General features: G+C 45.0%; 1 protein-coding gene across 4 annotated transcripts in view; it reads left to right on the forward strand.

Moving 5' to 3' along the window:
• Positions 1-18,524, forward strand: part of LOC138491152 (uncharacterized) — a 648,478-nt gene that overhangs the window by 530,813 nt on the left and 99,141 nt on the right. For all 4 annotated transcript variants that reach the window (XM_069617509.1, XM_069617512.1, XM_069617510.1 and 1 more), the window contains one exon: positions 7,972-8,085. In XM_069617509.1, coding sequence (XP_069473610.1) covers positions 7,972-8,085 — 114 coding nt within the window. The remainder of the gene's footprint in view (positions 1-7,971; positions 8,086-18,524) is intronic.

Genomic DNA, 18,524 nt, shown 5'->3' on the forward strand with positions numbered 1-18,524 from the left:
AAGCAGTTTCGATGAATATGCACTTTCAATTATATTAGTGGTGTTTCAATGCAAAACATTTCGAAGGAAACGTTTTGAGGGTTTTTAATTTCGATGCTAAAACTTCGATGCAAAGACTATAAACCTTCAGGACTGAATTTTGCGAACTCCATGTACTTGGGGGCACTGGCCTACCAACTAAACAAACTCTGAATAGTCCAAAACGCAGCTGCCAGACTCCTTCTTGCACTCGGACGAAGTGACTACATCTCGCCTGCTCTCTGCACCCTTCACTGGCTCCCTATTGGACGAAGGGCCACATTTAAAATCCTATGCATCACCCAACGAGCAGTGCGCAATGTCAGGCCGACATACCTTCAAGAAAAGATTATGCCCTACCGCCCAACACACACCCTAAAGTCAAGCACTGCCCTCCTACTAGTGATTCCAGCCTCCAATTCAGCCAGGCCTGGAGGTTCAGACTATTTTACCTTGGTGCCACCACTGTGGAATTCACTGCCTACCCACATTCGACACAACCAGGACTACATGGCCTTCCGTAAAGCATTGAAAACGTGGCTTTACCCTAATCCATGAAAGGGTCTGCCTAAACCCACCAATCCTTACACTAATGGCCAGATTAAAGATTGAACGGCATTATCTCGAAAACAGGAAGATTCGGGTCATGTAAGCCAGCTAATAAGACATTGGCCGTCATTACAAGTTTGGCGGTAGCCTTACCAGTAAAACCATCAGGCTGCCGCCAAACGTGCAAATTTTTCCAGCCCCTGGCAATGGGGAAATACAGGGCCATTGCAACCCTGGTGGACCCTGTATTTCCCCTTTGCCAGGGGCCGGAATCTTTTACTCCCCATTCCCATTGAGCCCCATGGGGCTCAATGGAAATGGGGAGGCCGGTAGCACAGGCACCATTCAGAATGGTGTTGGTGCTACCGGCAGACCTGGCGAGCCGGTAGGCACCCATGAGCAGAACTCGTAGTTTGCCGGTCCGGTAACAATGGTACTGGCAAGCTTACTGTTACCGTTGTTACCAGACCGTCAAACATATAATGAGGCCCATTGCCTCAGAAAAGTAGGAACTGTCAGGGTATGGAAGCCGACTTTAGAGATTGGCAGGCTCAGTGTTAGGCAGCGGCAGGCTGTACACACCCTGGCTCAACCAACAGGGGCATTTGTGTCATCCAGTTGGCAATGCCCACCGAGAAGCCAAAACCCCTTTGCCCACGACTTCAAACCCCAGACGTAACTTCACCATATTCGTATGGTGTGAGCCCTCCGCCATTCAACCAGACATGCCCCACACTCTAAGAGCAAGAGATGTCTTTCTGCATAGATCAACCCAGAAAACAGAACTCAACACCCACAACCAAGTATACTCACTACCCTCCCATAAGGAAGCATAGCGCTCTCTCTTCAGGATATGCCAACCACTATCATACAAAACTATCCACAGACCCTACGGAACAACACATTCCCAGGATGTAATGGCTTCTCTGACAGCTAAATTCGACTGGATCCGCTCCTTTCAGACCTTACCCATTGAGAACTAACACGCAAAACCACCATCACAGGCGCACCACCAGCCAAATACGTCTGGCCCTGTTTGCTATTAACACGTGTCAAGCCCTACCCATCTGAGTATCAAATCAGAGAGTCAGCAATGAAGAGCTTCATAGCACCTTTGGTTTAAACATCATGGTTGGGTCACATCCTGCCTCCTACCAGGCTCACATGATGGTATATGATCAGATGAGGCAGCCATGGCCTACCAAGGAAAGAGACCAGGAACTCGCACACAGGAGGCGCAATCATGACTATGCCTGACTGGACTCCAGGGAATCATGCAATAACAACAAACACATCAGGTACTACCCAGACTCCTGCCATAATCTATGAACAGGAACCCGGAAAATGGGCCCTCTGACACCTACAATAGAGCCGGAGAATCTTGCGATAAGCACAAATACGTCAGGAACTACCCAGCCTCCTGCCATTAACTATTACTAGGGACCTGGAAAATGGGTCCTCCGACACCTACAACAAAGCGTCTGGAAAAAGGAGCGTTCAACCGGGCAAATGCACCATATTCATCACCAGCCAGAGTATCTCACTCGGTAGTCCACTACTGCGAACCACCAGGACAGACACGGCCTACTCATCGAGCAATAAAAGTAACCAGGAACAGGGGCCTCCTACAGGTAATCGCAGATATTCCAATACCTCACTCTCTACTTTACACCAACAAACAATCGAGTTTCAACCTAACTGCGCACATAGCTACACTACTCCTTGAACAACTCCACAAGCAGTTAGAACACAGCTATACCCCCACGAAAAATTGGCCTAGCTGCACACATAATCTCTTAAACAGGCCTCTGGGTAGCCAGAATGCAGACTCTGTGACCACCCACCTTGCTGAACACATTACACTAATCTCTCACAACCACTGCACCGCACCTAGCAGTATAATGGAAGCAACCTGCGCTAACCACTCTAGCTGTGCACATACCGCACACATACCAAGTGCACCCAAGCACTAGATGCCAATGTTGGGAAGGAGATGAGTCTATCCCACCCTCTAGGCACTTCCAAATAAGGCAAACCCCATATGAGGCTATATAACACCCAAGGGGAGAGCAGCCCGCAGTCCCAGACATCATATAAGGCCTTTTAGCGCATAGAAATAGGTGAATAGCACTGGTCCTAGCCCTGCCCTGTGACTCCATTTTTGTATTAGGCCAAGAACAGACAAGCTACTGGCCTGCGATGCTCATGTCCCGAATTCACACAGAGGTGCCAAGCTCAATATCGGCTCAACAAACCAACTCCGCACAAGCCCTGTTCCCATGGAAGTCCATTTCCTTCTTGTTCCTCCAGTGTTGCATATATTTAGTATCGCCTCTAGGAATGTGCCCCGCTCAGAGCGTGAGACAGTACCAGGCTCTGAGCAGCGTCCATTCATCCCCACTAACCTGCCAGGAGGCCTCTGATCCCCACTCAGCCAGGTCGGAGCCGGCCACACTTCACCATCCGACTCCCAGGTCCTAACCTCCCCAAGGTACTAACCTCTGCAAGGTCATAACCTCCCCAGGGTGCCCACCGTAGATCTAAAATCTACACGAACATATATCTTCCTAAAAGCAACACAAGTCTCCTTTAACATGAGGTACCGGGAAGGGTAAATCACAGATCAAACCCCAGGGGGGAGACCTTGGATGCGGGAATTGCGGTATTAAGGAAGTCCTGAATGTGTGTGTCAGCATTACTGTATGTTATCCTCCCCTCTGCCTGGCTCCCCTTTGCTTCGCCGCCCAGGTGCCTGCCATAATGAGTGAATAGTCGGTCTTAGCTGTTCAGCTTAGTTAAGATACATTGGGCCTCATTATGAGGTATGCCGGTAGCCATGCCGCTATGGGCGGCATGGCTGCCGGCAAAACCGCATCCGTGTCCGTGTCCGTGTCTGTGTCCTCGGAATGAGGACTTACCGGACCATTCCGAGTTCGGATGGCCCGGTAATTCCTCACTCGAGGACACGGACATGGTTCATCCCCATTCCCATTTCAGCCCCCATAGGGCTGAATGGGAATGGGAGAGGGAGTAAACAATGGGCCGTTACGAGATGGCCCGTTGTTTGCTCCCTCTTCCCCTCGCGGGACCCGGTATGCACGCCTGGTTTTCCCAGGCGTGCTTAACGTGTCCCTCGAGGGGACCTCGTAATGTGGCAGAACGGGTTGAATGGCGCCGCAGCCTTTTACGGCGCCGTTTAACCCGTTCCGCCAGGGTCGTAATGAGGCCCATTGTGTCTCATGTGTGCCATAACCTTCACTGCAAGTGTGAGCCCAGCTGACACACGTGGAGCCAGATTTACGGAGAAGAACCAGCCAATTATTTATTTTTTATTTGCATGCTTCTATAGCGCCAAAAGCCCGCAGGCATCAGGGCGCTGTGACACAAAACACATACAGAGCTAGATGGACATACTAATCACTGGTCCGGAGGGTAACAGGGGAAGCTATTTGAAAAGGTGAGTTTTCAGGAGTTTTTTAAATTGGAGGTGGTTTTCTTGGCTTCTCAGTGCTAGCGGAAGGGCATTCCACATCTGTGCCGCCTTTACTGTGAATGATCTACCCATACCTGATTTGAGCCTGTGCTTCTGTTCAACTAGTAGGTTTTTTCCTGCTGAGCGAAGCTGTCTCTTTGGTGAGTAAAATTCGAAATGTTTCTTCAAATAATAGGGCGCTTTGCCGAAAAGGCATTTGTGCATCGAGATAAGAGCTTTAAATTCGATCCTGTCTTTGACTCTGAGCCAGTGGAGAGACTCTCTAGCTGTATTGACATGGTCTCTTCTAGCCAGTTGTTTTACAATCCTGACAGCTTCATTTTGTATGACTTGGCACGTATGTAGGTTTTTGGCACTTCCCCCTATCAATAGGGCATTGCCATAATCTAACCTAGATAGCACTACTGCCCTGGCAATGGTGACCATGTTACAATCGTTCAAAAAGGGTCTAATGGCCCTCATTAATCACAGATAATAGGCAGTATTCTTACATAGGAAATTGGCCTGGGCCTCTGAGTTAACCGGGGAGTTTATCATCATGCCCAACGTCTTCACTTGGGTGGAAACTGTTATGGTGGCCTTTTTTATCTGAAATGTTTTGTATTCCCCGCCCAATTTGTCCAGTTGGCGGCTGGAGCCGAATAGCATCAGTTCCGTCTTTGAGTCATTGAGGCACATCCAGTTGGATTGCATCCATTCGTCAATTTTACTGTATATTATGCCTAATTTCTCGCTGTCTTTCTGATGTAATCCCTCTAACTCTATTATAAGCTGCGTGTCATCTGCGTAATTGGAGAAAAAAACTCCAAGTTCTGTCAGTAAGTCACACAGTGCACACATGTACAGGTTGAAGAGCATGGGTGAAAGACTCGCGCCCTGTGACACACCAAAGAGAATTTGGGTGGGGAATTAGTTTTCAGCATCCTCTATGGAGTAAGCCCATGTGTAGGGTGCCTCCAATCAGCGATCCTGGAGTGCACCCTATACTGTGACATTTTTGAAAGATATAAACCACTGTTTGCTAATGTAAGACCAGTGTGCTCTCGAGCAGCAGAGTTCTTTGCTGATATATGTATTTTGTAAGAGTAAACCTTGTTATCCTTGCAAAGGTATCTCTTGGCTTCTTTCCCTAGCGGGTTGTATTTAATCTGGTGTGTGCGTTTTAGGGGATATGCCTTCACCACCCTATTTTCTCCACTGACCTGGACAGCGGTCCCCAAGGGTGTCAACCCACAGCCCTTTGAGATCATACCATTGATATTTAAGGTGCTATACAAATGCACCGTAACATAACATAACTATCTGGCCCCTTCTAGACTGAAGAACTTGACAGTACCCTATCCCCTTCCATACTGTGGCCAGGCTTGTGGGCATGAGTGGCATGAAACCTAGACAATAACAATGGCACAGGAACAGTGATGGCTAATTTCCACTACCTCTCTTTTTCAGGTCTTACAAACATCTAGTAATTGTGCATAGGGTGAAAGGGTGTGTTTCTTGTGGAATATTAAGGGTATGAACTGATTTTCTAAAGTTTGGTTGGTGTTTCTCAAAACTCTTACATAAGGAAATGGATTCTTCTCCGATACAAAATTGAGGGAAGATTTAGGACTCAGCTGCTTAGAGGATCACATTGCCTTCCGGAAGGCCCTCAAGACCTGGCTTTCAACCAACCCACATATTGACAAACACATTACGCTTACCAGGCTATTTAACCCCCTGTCGGACAGGGCAAGGCAGCAATAAACCCCCCATAGAACGGACTAAGCAGCGGAGAGAATAAACTCCAGCAGACCGCAGGACAGAATCCACGCCACGTCGATGAAACTAAGAAACCAGCTAGGAAACATGGGTACGCATCTCACTCCATGTTGATAGAAGATAGTCACAGGCATGGCCACACACCCACACTCATCTGCTATCATACACTACTTGAAGACACATCGCACAACACCTCTGCCATTAGAATGCAGCTATGTCCCACGACAAAAATGTGGTTTAGCTGGGCACATAATCGGTCTCCTGCACTCGCACACTCTCCCAACAATCCCACACCACCTATTTACAAGCCAGCTTGGCATGGGTCGTTAGCAGGGACTTGGCCACCCCAAACTACCTTCGTATTTGCTAAAATACACAGATGTCTTAGTTCCTCTGACAAATCTCCCGCACCTTGGACTTCCGTTCCCCAAGGGCGTTCACCTGCAACGCTTTGAGGACATAACAATGGGAAAAGGTGCTACCCAAATGACAAATTACATTACATTACACAGATGCCAAAAGTAGCTTTTGTTCTGCCCTATCTCTCTGAGGGTTAATCCCCATCATCTGTGCTCCTGGTGGCACAGGAGAGTCTCGCTTTAAATGATTTGGCTCAGTTTAGAAAGGAGTATGGTAATATGTTTGATTCACACCAGGTTTCCCAAGAAATAGATGGGGAGCTTTTAGAATTCAAACATTGTGGTAGGGATTTGGTGAGATATATTATATATTTAAATTCTATGTTCCTATAAAGTGAGTTTGCTTCAGGCTTTGTTGTTCTACAGAAGATTGAGGGAGGAGTTGTACTTTGCCCTATTGGTCATCGTAGATAGTGGAGAGGAATTCCAAGGCACATGGTGATTAATTCAAGGGCCACCAGGAACTTTGAGGATCTGGGCTTAGCTTGATCCCTGGGTATTCCCTATTCACACAAGGCACGAGTGGAGCAGTTTCGTGTGTTTTATGGTTCTCAGATCTCTTTGGGATCCACTGTCCCTGGGATTGTTTCCTTCGAGTTGGTGATTTCAGGCAGTCACAGATGTGTGTGGGTTCAGAAAATGACGAATAGTGATAAAGGGGGAAACATGGAAGCACAGCTTAAATAAGGACCCAACTTGTTTTCTCATAATGTCTCTTATATTATCATTGTTCTTCTATCACTATTACTTGTCCTTCTATGGTTGCTTCATACATTAGCATGTCAATTGCCAATCATCATGTGATCTAGTGTGATCATGTGATCTAGTATTAGTGATGACAACAGTAGTGTTACACACATGAATGTTATGTGTCCATAAAAAAATATTACAATTACTTTACAATGAATGGATCAAAAAGGAGGAAGCAACACATATTGACATGAGAATAAGTGAAATTGGAAGAAAAAAATCATATTATCAATAGATGATGCTGCTAGAAATCTCAATTTAGAGAGGTGTGCAAACAGAAACAAATGAATACTCAATCAAACACCAAATTGTGACATTACCTACATTTAGTAACAAGCTTACATATTTGTACATATACTGCCAGAGCGAGATTTACTAACCGGGGAGGCAACACTTGAAGTCATTACACACCATGCACATTTGAGGAACATAGAACTTGAAATGGTGTTTTTATTCAGAGCACCATGGTTTATATACCACAAGGACCACCACCAATACACATCTTTGCAGATGTGTACTCAAAGTAACTTGCGCAATGTGGGAAACTTCTTTAGTATCATTTGCTGGTTTTATTTTCTTTAACCTTTTTAACAAAAGAAATCAGACTCCAATACTGAAATACTTTCTCTGTCCCGCTACCAGATTACAAGCAAGTAATTGAACTACCAAATCATGCCAACAGGATGCTTTAAGAGCAGCCAATGTATAAGGGAAGCATTTCTATTCGAGGCAAACACAGGTCCAGTCTGTAATCCTTTTGGCAGTTTTCAAAATTGGATTTTGATAACAATATTATTAAGATAGAAGGCCGAGGCTAGGTTACACATATGTGAATTCAGGAAGTACACACAATACAACACATTAATAGTAATTCTCATTATACCGAAATAGTCAGGAAACACAAAAAATTAAGTTCAAAGCAATTATCTTAAGACATTGATTGTCTGATATCAATCAAGTAACCATTTTACGGTTTTGCAGTTTTAACCAACAGAAAGAAAAAACAACACATTGGAGCCATCTGCTTATCAGACGCTAATACATCGGAAACCGGGTCACAATCACATGCACATCGTATGTCAAAGAATTTGCATGGTGAGTTCTGTTTATTATAATCAACTAGAAGACCTTATCAACTGAATGCACTCAAATATGATGGTCACTGATACATTAGGCGTTCAAACTTTTATAAGAAGTTAAGATACAACAATTGAAACGATCAGAAAAGCATATATATTTTGCAATGAATCATTCATTAATAAATGTCTTTGTTATTATTTTATACTGACATGTGTGTAACTAAAATGTTCTCTGTTTTTTTTTTCTTTACCCACCATGTCTTATTTTGAACTGTTTGTTGTGGATTTGAATATTCCATTGGTAATGTTCAACTATTGTATGTACCTTTAATATGTGTGTGCGTTCATAATGTAAATATATCCAACTGTTTTGAAATATATGACATTTACTATGCCAGCATTATCCATTTGTAAAAAGGCCACACAAGTTAAAACAAACTTTCTAAAATGAACATATTACATTTTGGAACAGTAAAAAAATGTGCATTGCCCCTGAAGATGCTCAAGATTAAGTGAAACACGTGTTGGGCAGTTTTGCAATTAACAATCAATATATATATATATCTTACATGGGAACAATTGTATTTCAATTAAAAATAATCATATTCTAAAATGAACATCTGAAACAACTGTGGTTTAGCCAGTATAAGCCCCAAAACATTTACTGATTGGTATAGGGCTGGGCAGAGAGAATTGCAGTGACATTGAACAGTTCATATATATGCCAGAGGGAATAGCTGGTATTTGAGCTAAATGATGCACCTTGATTACTCATGATCTTGCGAATGCCAGGGTTACCTTTACCCAACCCCAATAGAGGGAGAAAGAAAAGTCGCACATGGCTCAGTCCATACGTGCAACATTAGGGGAGCTAGCAAACTTACACCAGGACTCTTGAGAGGTTTCTGATGAGTCAGAGGCAGGGAATCTCCTATCACAATGGTCATACGACTGCAAAATTGAAATGGAGGAGGAAGCGCCAATGCCATCCAGTTAGATGTATTAAGGAAAAGGAGAATGAGCATTACAAGGAGTATCTGATTGTCAGGTCTTGCAAGCGAATCAACCATAACAATACTGTGCATAGAGTGGGAGGTTGCTTTACTCGTAGGATGTAAGAAGCACAGTCTTGGGAGAAGGTGTGGAGCTTGATTGGGAATTGGGTTTACTGGACATTTTCCTTAATCTTCTCCTTACCAGGAGGGATTTCCTCTCCCAAATCAAGATCCTGGGAGAGAGCTCAAGTGCTGATTGTTCAGGAGTCAGTATTGGAATATGAAAACCATTCTAAACTGCCTTTCATCCCAGCTAATTAAGTTCCAGTACATTGTGATAATCATATAAGGTCAAGTACATCTGGGTTTAGGGCAACATACACCTGCATCCTTCCAGGTAGGCTTACATCTCTCAACTGAGTATCATAGAACCCTTGAATCATACATCAACATTCTCACAACCCAGATTCTGTGTCACTCACTTAGCATTCTACTCCTTCTGCACAAGCAACAAAGAAACCTACTCACTACATATCTCCCTTGGGGAGGGGCATTGTAGTTGGTGTCATGGTACCATTTTTATTGGGGATGCTTTCAGGTTCTAGTGGTCGAAATGTACGCGCATGGAATTGGAGTGTGGGGATGCATTGTGTATCCTGCATGTGATGCTTGGCTGGTGTGTCTGTTGTGTGTTAGGAAGGGAGATATGTAGTGATTAGGTTTATTTGTTGCTTGTGCAGTACCCCTTGCCCTTTTGCTAAGCTCAGGTTAGTATGAGCTTAGAGGTAATGGACTTTCCTGCATAGCAGAACAATCCCCATAACCAATTTTGATTCAGGCAACTACCTTAATCCCTGTGTACCTTAGAGATATAGTGAGCTATGCCTTTTGTGTCAGTTTGACACCATGCCAAATTACTGTCATGATTCCTGCCCCTCATGTCCCCAGCCCTCCAAGATGTCAGGCTGGAGCCAGGCCACTATCACCTACATGGCCCTCAAGGGCCTCTCCATCCCTCCAAAGACCCACTTGGAGTCAGACTTGGCACTTGTGGCACCAGACTCACTCACTCCCATAGGATAACATTGGGGATTGGACTTGTAGTGCATTGATGGGGACAAGATGGATGCCCCCACATACTTCGGTTCACAGAACTGCATGTGCAGCCTAGTCTTTTGGGTGTGGTTCAGTCCAGAGACACCTGGGATACCCAGAGTCTATTTAAGCCACGCCCAGGCTGAGAAACATGCTTTGTGTTTTCTGCACCTGCAGCGTGACACTCACCGTGTTCGGATGGGTCTCCAGTAGGCCTGTATCTTTCTTCTGCGCTCAGCTCCTGCAAGAAGAAGAACACTGTTAGGAACAGCCTTACCTTGCAGCGCTTCTGCCCATCATTCATCGCTCCTTCTGTTCTGCGGGCATCTTCGGCGGTGTCATTCCCATCCCGGCACGCCGCTTCCTAAGGAAAAGGGAAAATAACAGAAAAAAGGCATTAGTAAGCATTCAGCAAATCTTTGCATATTTGTAAAGACTGTACGAGCTTCAAACGCTTACCTGAATCCAAGCCGCTCTGGGGGAACTCTGTCTCCGGAACTTCTCATCCATCTGCAAGAGGGAAAAGACATTCCAGGTTAGCGTGGAAACATCTAGAGGCGCCGCATACCGTGCTTACTCACCGCATTTATTCTTCATAACCGGCATCCACGCTGAAAACGTTGCGGCACCTAAAAGACACAGAAAAAGAACTCAGTTCAATACAGATACGAAAGGGTCACATCGCGCATCACGCTCTCACTCACCTTCAGCGCTACTCATCTCAGCAGCACGTCGCCATCCCCGGATGCCAGCCATCATCTAAGGAAGGAAAGGAACTAAGTTAGAGAACTGTTCAAAAGACTCATTATACTTACCTGTCGGACTCTTGCCAGTGAAGTAACTAGGCAGCATGAGCTTGCATCAACCAACGCGCCCCTGTACTGAAAGCAGGATGGAGAGCACACTTTCCAAGAAAACAAGGTGAGCTGTGGATCAAAGGGAAGGGTTGGACCCCGGGGAAGAAGGGGTTCAAGCACACAGAGACAATAGGGAGTTAAACTCTACCAATCCTGTGTTTCAGGCCCAGTCTCCAGTCGAGTAGACTCCAGAGAAGGGTTCAAGGTCGTAAGAGGTCAGAACAGGCTGAGTGACGTCCCAGTGGATACCAGGTGAGTGTTACAGAACACAAAGCCTCACATCAAAATCCACCTGGGCGTCATGGAAACGTCAGAAACCGACCAGTTAGCCCACATGTTGGGGCAGCTACGTTCCGAAGTACATGCAGCCAGGCAGAAGACCAACACCCTGAGGAGAGGGCTGATAGTAGCCAAAGAACGCACTGATGATTTAAGCCGGCAACTTCTCCAGTCACAAGCAGGGCATGCAACATTGCTGGGAAGCGTGCCCTCGATGCCAGCACCATCAGCCAATCTCGTTCAGATAACCCTTCCTGGGCAGATCCCTTGGCCCCGCCCGAACGATTTACGGGGGATCCCAAGAGGTTTGCAACGTTCATGAACCAGTGCCGCCTGCACTTCCTTTGTAGACCAGGGGCCTTTCCGAAAGACCAATCACGGGTCGCTTTTGTGCTATCCTACCTGAGTGGTAGCGCTGCGGACTGGTCTGTACCCTTTGTGGCCCAAGACGATCCTTTGCTGCATGACTTCAGGGGCTTTCAGCAGGAGATGGAAAAGCTGTTCACCCGTCGTACTCATGGGCAGTCATTAGACAATGAACTTCTGTCCCTACGCCAAGTGAATCAACACCTATTAACATACATAGCTATGTTCAATAGACTCGTAGTTGAAGCAGAATGGCCAGTGAACAAGAGAACCACGTTATTTCTTCAGGGGTTGCGGGGCGAGCTCAAGGATGTTCTCGCACAAGTAGTGAACCCCCGAAAGACTGCTCAGAATTCATTGACCTTGTTGTTCAACTGGATCATAGGTTGCAGGACCGAAGAGCAGATTGAACCAGACTGGACCCTCACCCTATGTATGTGCGTTCAAAGGACAATATTGCCCGCACAACGGAAGGTTCAGGAGAACCAATGCAAATCGGGGGGGGTCAGATCCCCATTGACTAAAGCGGAAAGGGATAAAAGGAGACAGCAGCAGTTATGTCTGTACTGTGGAAGGTCAGGTCATTTCCTTAAAGAGTGCCCTGTGAAGCCACCGAGGAGGACGGTAGGGGCCACAGACAAGGAAGATACCATCAAGGAATCGGAAAACTCCCCAGCCCGGCAAGTGTAGGGGTCCACTTGTCGAGCGAAGAAAGTGTACTACAGACCTCCCATTTTGTACTATCTGTGGTCTTGATCAATCACCAACAACCATCTCGGATGCACACAGTAAGAGCGTACATTGACAGTGGAGCCGTTGGGAATTACATCAACCAGGATCTTGCGGCAAAGATGGGGCTTCCGTTACGCCCTAAATCAACCACCAACACTGTTACCACTGTCGACAGCACGGAAATAGCTTCTGGTCCAGTATCCCAATGCACTGCAGCTTTAACCCTTCTGTGCCAGGATGGACACCAAGAACCTATCATTGTCGACCTCATTAAGGCACCACAGTTCCGGTTTATTTTGGGAATGCCAGGGTTGGTAGCTCACAATCCGCGAATCGATTGGCGAGCAAAAGAATTGGCCTTTCCCGAGACTTGCGCCCACACATGTTATTGCCAAGAGAAACAACCAATAGACACCAGAACGTCCACGCTTGCGACTGTGGCAATCGGCACCCTACCAAGTGAATACAAGGACTTTCAAGATGTCTTTCACAAAGAACAGGCTAATACCCTGCCACCGCATAGATCATACGATTGCCAAATCGACCTGATACCTGGCGCACAAATCCCTTGTGGGCAAATTTACGCACTCACGGAACCAGAAAACCAGCACCTGAAAGCCTATCTTGACCAATACCTGGCCAACGGGTTCATCCGTCCCTCAAAGTCTTCAGCAGCCAGTCCGCTATTCTTCGTACCGAAAAAGGAGGGGGACTTGAGAATGTGCATCGACTATCGTGCACTGAACCAGATTACCGTAACAAAACGCTACCCCCTGCCACTGATCCCTGAATTGCTTGATCAAGTCAAAGATGCCCAAATCTACACAAAACTAGACCTGAAGGTGGCATATCACCTTGTTCGCGTAAAACAGGGGGACGAATGGAAAACTGCTTTTCGCACCAAATAGGGCTTGTATGAATATCAAGTAATGCCCTTTGGCCTTTGCAACGCGCCTGCTGAATTTCAATACTTCATGAACGATGTCCTACGGGAATTGATTGATGTTTGTGCTCTAGTGTACATCGACGATATTCTAGTATATTCCGCATCAAAGCAGGACCATGTTAAACACGTCCGATCCGTATTGGTGAAACTCTGTCAACACCAGCTCTATGCCAAGCTCGAAAAGTGTTCATTCCACATCCCTGAGGTGGAATTCCTGGGCTTTATTCTCAGCCCGAATGGAATCACAATGGATGTACACAAGGTAGATGCTATCCTGAACTGGCCATCCCCAAATTCATTCAAGGGGGTTCAAAGTATGCTGGGTTTTGCAAACTTCTACCGCCGGTTCATCCCAGGATTTTCGCAAATCGTGCATCTCAACACTCATTGCTAAGGAAAAGCAACAAAAAGTTCCAGTGGACAACAGAAGCCGAGGAAGCTTTCCAGGAACACAAAGCAAGATTCACATCTGCCCCAATCTTACGCCACCCTCGCCCTGATCTCCCATACTTGGTGGAAACGGACGCCTCAAGCATGGCTATGGTAGCCATCCTCTCACAAAAGGACCCCGAAATGGGCCAGTTACACCCTGTTGCCTTCTGGTCGCATAAATTCACACCCCCTAAACTCAATTACGCTATCACAGAAAAAGAACTTCTGGCCATTAAGTCAGCCTTTAAGGCATGGCGGCACTACCTCTTGGGCGCTAGACACACAATCACCGTAATAACTGACCACCGGAACCTCCAGTACCTGAAAACGGCAAAGGCCCAATCCTCACGACAACTACGTTGGGCTCTTTTTTTTGCTGAATATGACTACGTGATTACATTTCGACCAGGGGTGAAAAACGGGAGGGCCGATGCCCTTTCCCGTATGGGGGTGGAAGAGCAAGGGTATCAGACCCCTGACCCAATAGCAATCATCCCGAGTGACAAGCTCCTAGGAATCACAGCAACCATAACTCAGAAAGAATTACATGAAGAAATCCAAAACCTGATGAGTCCGGAGCAATTACAAGCGTGGAGTGCACAAGGAGAACATTACATGATAAAAGATCAGTTGCCCTACTTCAGGAATCGTTTATTCTTACCGAACCAAGAACTACGAGAACAAGTCATGTCTGGCTATCATGATTCCTTGATCGAGGGCCACCCCGGAATCGCTAAAACCCTAGCCAAGGTAAAACGAAATTATTGGTAGCCCAATAAAGACATTATCCAATTTATCCTATTTGTGGAGTGTGTGCTCAAAACAAGTAATCCAAGCAGAAACCGGCTGGTCTATTACAACCATTGGAAATCCGACCAGCACCCTGGAACACTTTGTCCCTCGATTTTATTACTGACTTACCACCCAGTCAAGAGTTTAACACTTTTCTTGTGGTTGTGGACCTATTTTCAAAAATGGCACATTTCATTCCTCTTAAGGGGCTCCCAAATGCTTCCACTCTGGCAAAGGTATTTCTTGAAGGCATCGTACAGCTCCATGGGTTTCCTTCAGTTTTGGTCTCAGACTGAGGTACTCAATTCGTATCTAATTTCTGGAGAAAATACTGCTCTATGGCCCAGATCGACATCTGGCTATCCACCAGTCACCATCCCCAAACGGATGGTCAAACTGAGAGGACAAATCAGACGCTCAAGCAGTATCTGCGTTGCATGTTACACCAAGTTGAAGGAAGCTGGTTCGACCTATTATAGATAGCGGAATATGCTTATAATGATTCCCTACACACCAGCACTGGGAAGACACCCTTTTATACCATGAATGGCAGGCACCCACGTACTTCTGAGTTGGACGTTCCTACAACCCTGGAAATGCCAGCAGTCAAAACCTTGCACACAACCATTTCTCAAACCTTTAAAAGGGCAGCTGAACACCTACTTCAAGCTAAGAATCGGCAAAAGAAGTTTGCTGATCAACACCGAGCAAAGGCCCCCAACTACCAAGTGGGAGGCTGGCGTCTAAACATGTGTCCATTGAAGGAACCCAAACTTTCCGTCCAAGATACCTGGGTCCATTCACCATCACCTCCGTGATAAATCCTGTGGCGGTCAGACTAGCTATGCCATCAAACATGCAGATTCATCCTGTGTTCCACGTGTCTCTCCTTAAACCTGTTCAACCTGGGACCCGGGTAGCTGTCAGGCTGAGAGCTGAGAGCGGAAGCTGCTGAACCCCCGACAATCCCCTTGAAGTGTAATCCTCAGAACCCGATAATTCCTGGCTCTGTTAACTACACCCCAAAGGTAAAGGGGGAAGTGGATAACATAAGAAACACCAGGCTTGCGACGTTCTGACTAGCTGATGCGGAACCTGCAGTGAATACATAAGAACATTGTGACAATGTGCAAGTCTTTTTATAGAGTCTGCTTTTCTTCTATTTATAAAATGGGATCATAAAGCCTTACTGACACGGAGATACTGGAGCAGGAAGTAAAGCATGTAGGACCTTTCCTCTAATCCTGTTTTTTCGTTCCCTAGGAAACGGGGTGTGAGGAGGAGGAGGTCGAGCCCAACGGTCTCAGCTGGGCATACTGAGGAAGCAGCTGTGATTATAACGAGATTGGGAGATTCCCGGTGCGCCGTTGCGCAAAGTTAAATTATAAACGTTAAGTCAAGTTACATAGTGTTACGTAGTGTTCATCGCCGGAACGGCAAGCGGAGTATTACAAAGAAAGTAAAAAGTAATACTGCCGCGTATCACGTCGTGAGGAGGCACAGACCATGACGACCTGCTCCTTACCAGCAGAGTGAGAAGAGGAGAGAGACGTTCTTCGCGATCGGAAGAACAGGTGATTTGCCGACTCCGTAGCCGAAGATTAAACTTCAGAAGAGGCGGAGACGAGGACGAGTATTCGTTCACCGACGGAGGGGAGAAACCGAAGATCCTGCTCGTAAGCAACGCTCCGTAACAAGGGGAGGAGTTAAGCTGGTAAGAGGCTGACAGAGCTGGAGGAGCGTTTGATTAACCCATAAGAGGGAAGAAACGAGAAAGGGCGAAAATCGATACATAAAGAGGAGTCAGGCCCCATGAACGAGGTAAAAATATATCTAACAAAGGAAATAAGGGCTAAGAAACCGTGAGGAGTCAAACGAAATAGGAAAGGCCATATTACCCTGAACTCTGTAAGGAAAAGAACATTTTTATAAAAAAATGAAACAAACGAACCTCCTGACAAGTGAGTGGTGAATAGAAAAGAACCCTTTAGAAAATTAGTGACACAATAAAGGAACTTTTAAGTTGAAAGGGAGGATAAAGACAATTGAACTATATGAGCACAGTTACAAGGCAAACAACAGAGAAAAGAAAAGAATCCTTAAAGATTGGAAAACAAAGTGCTAAAGTGAAAAGGTCACTCCTAAAAGACAGAAAAGAATAAAGAGGAGAGGCAAAGACATAAACAAAGACAAAGATAAACAAATAAGCCCTAGAACAGACTTTCAGATAGAACTTACCGTTTCAACTCCTTGATGGTCAAACAAGATGACTCTCTCCTTAAAGATTGGCGGAACATTGAAGAAGAAGTATCCTTTTTCTGTTTTTTTCTGAAAAGAAAAGAATTTGATTAATAAAGAATTGGGCTCTCTTTCAGTCCAATGAAAACTACTTTTGGCTGAAGTCTCATAATTCTTACTATTGCATATACAATAACCATTAGAATTGTCACAAACATACAGAATCCTCAAATTACTTTACTACCTTTAATTATGAAAACTTTATATCCTTATCTAAAATGTAAAGAATCATACCTGGTTCTTCTCTTTTAAGATCTTAGAGAAGATTGGAATAATAGCTGATAAAATCTTTCTACCTTTCTTGTGGCTTTGAAAGTCTTGAAAATAACAGCAACTCCTTTGATTATTGAACTCTTAAGAACCTTGACTCTTGCTTTATAAACTGTTAAATGTTCCAGTTAAGAAGACTAAGATGAATCCTGTTCTTTCTTTTTAATAAATAGAGTTCATAGTCTCTTGAAGAACTTGCAAACTTTTCCAAGTCCGTTGAAACCTTTTCGCGCACACGCGCAAAAATGTACCCGCGTGACACACGCGCTAAGAAAACACGCGCCAGAGAAAAAAAATGCGCTGAGGAACATACGCGCTAAGAAAACACGCGCTGAAAAAAGTCACGTAGCAGTCTTTTCTTACTCTCGCGTACATGCGCTTTAAACACCCGCACTATGAACACACGCGCTATAGAAATCACGTAGCAGTCTTTTCTCGCGCACCCATACTCACGCTTTGACTACACACGCAATGAACACACGCGCTTTGAACACTCGCGCTGGAACACACGCGCTATAGAATCACGTAGCAGTCTTTTCTTGCCCAAGTACATTCTTACAGGTATTTAATGAACAAAAGAGTAAAAATAAAATTCTGTTTGTATCTATGAGTAAAGTAAAGATCAAAGGAATTAGAAATAGGATCTCAATTAATTGAGATTAATACAATGGAGGGAGACAAAGGGAGACAAAGTTGAAGAAAACATTGCTATTGATCATTTTACATTGGTCTCTTTGATCAAGAGCACAATTGAGCAAACTTTACTACAATATCCAACATCTATGCAAGTGAAAAATGGTATGGAAATTGTAAATCCAAATGTTAAGGCTACTGGTACAGTAACTCACATTTTTTCAGATGCAGTGATGACGGAGTCACAGAAACAGGGGAAACCTTTGGAAGTAGGAAAAAATAGTGAAATATCTATTCATAATGTCCAATTGGCTCAGATTGTGTTTGATATGGCAGCTAAATCAACAAATATTCCTATAATGGAGGACTTAAGCAAAATTTGGTGGTGTAAGCCAATATTTACAGATAGTCCAAGTATCTTTTTATTCTTTTTATTTGATTATGGTGGCCTGGGTCCTTTACATAGAAGATGTGTGTTCTCACTATTCAAGGAAATTCTGAATCTGAGACTTCTGTCATCAACGGATCTGAAGCTTGTGGATTTTATACTTCCAGAACAATATGATTTTGTACGCATTGTCTTTCATTCTCATACTGTGCATGACTTGGTGATCAAAGAAACGATGGAATTAAATAGACTGGGATATGATGTTAAAGAGTTTAATCTCGTTTTGAAAACACAAAATCAGGGATTGCCTTTGTATGGAAACAGAATGGAAGACCTTAATGAACGACAGTCAGTGTATAATCAGAATTTTGG

This window comes from Ambystoma mexicanum, chromosome 10, assembly GCF_040938575.1.
Source record: "Ambystoma mexicanum isolate Mex_15411 chromosome 10, UKY_AmexF1_1, whole genome shotgun sequence".
Classification (NCBI taxonomy): domain Eukaryota; kingdom Metazoa; phylum Chordata; class Amphibia; order Caudata; family Ambystomatidae; genus Ambystoma; species Ambystoma mexicanum.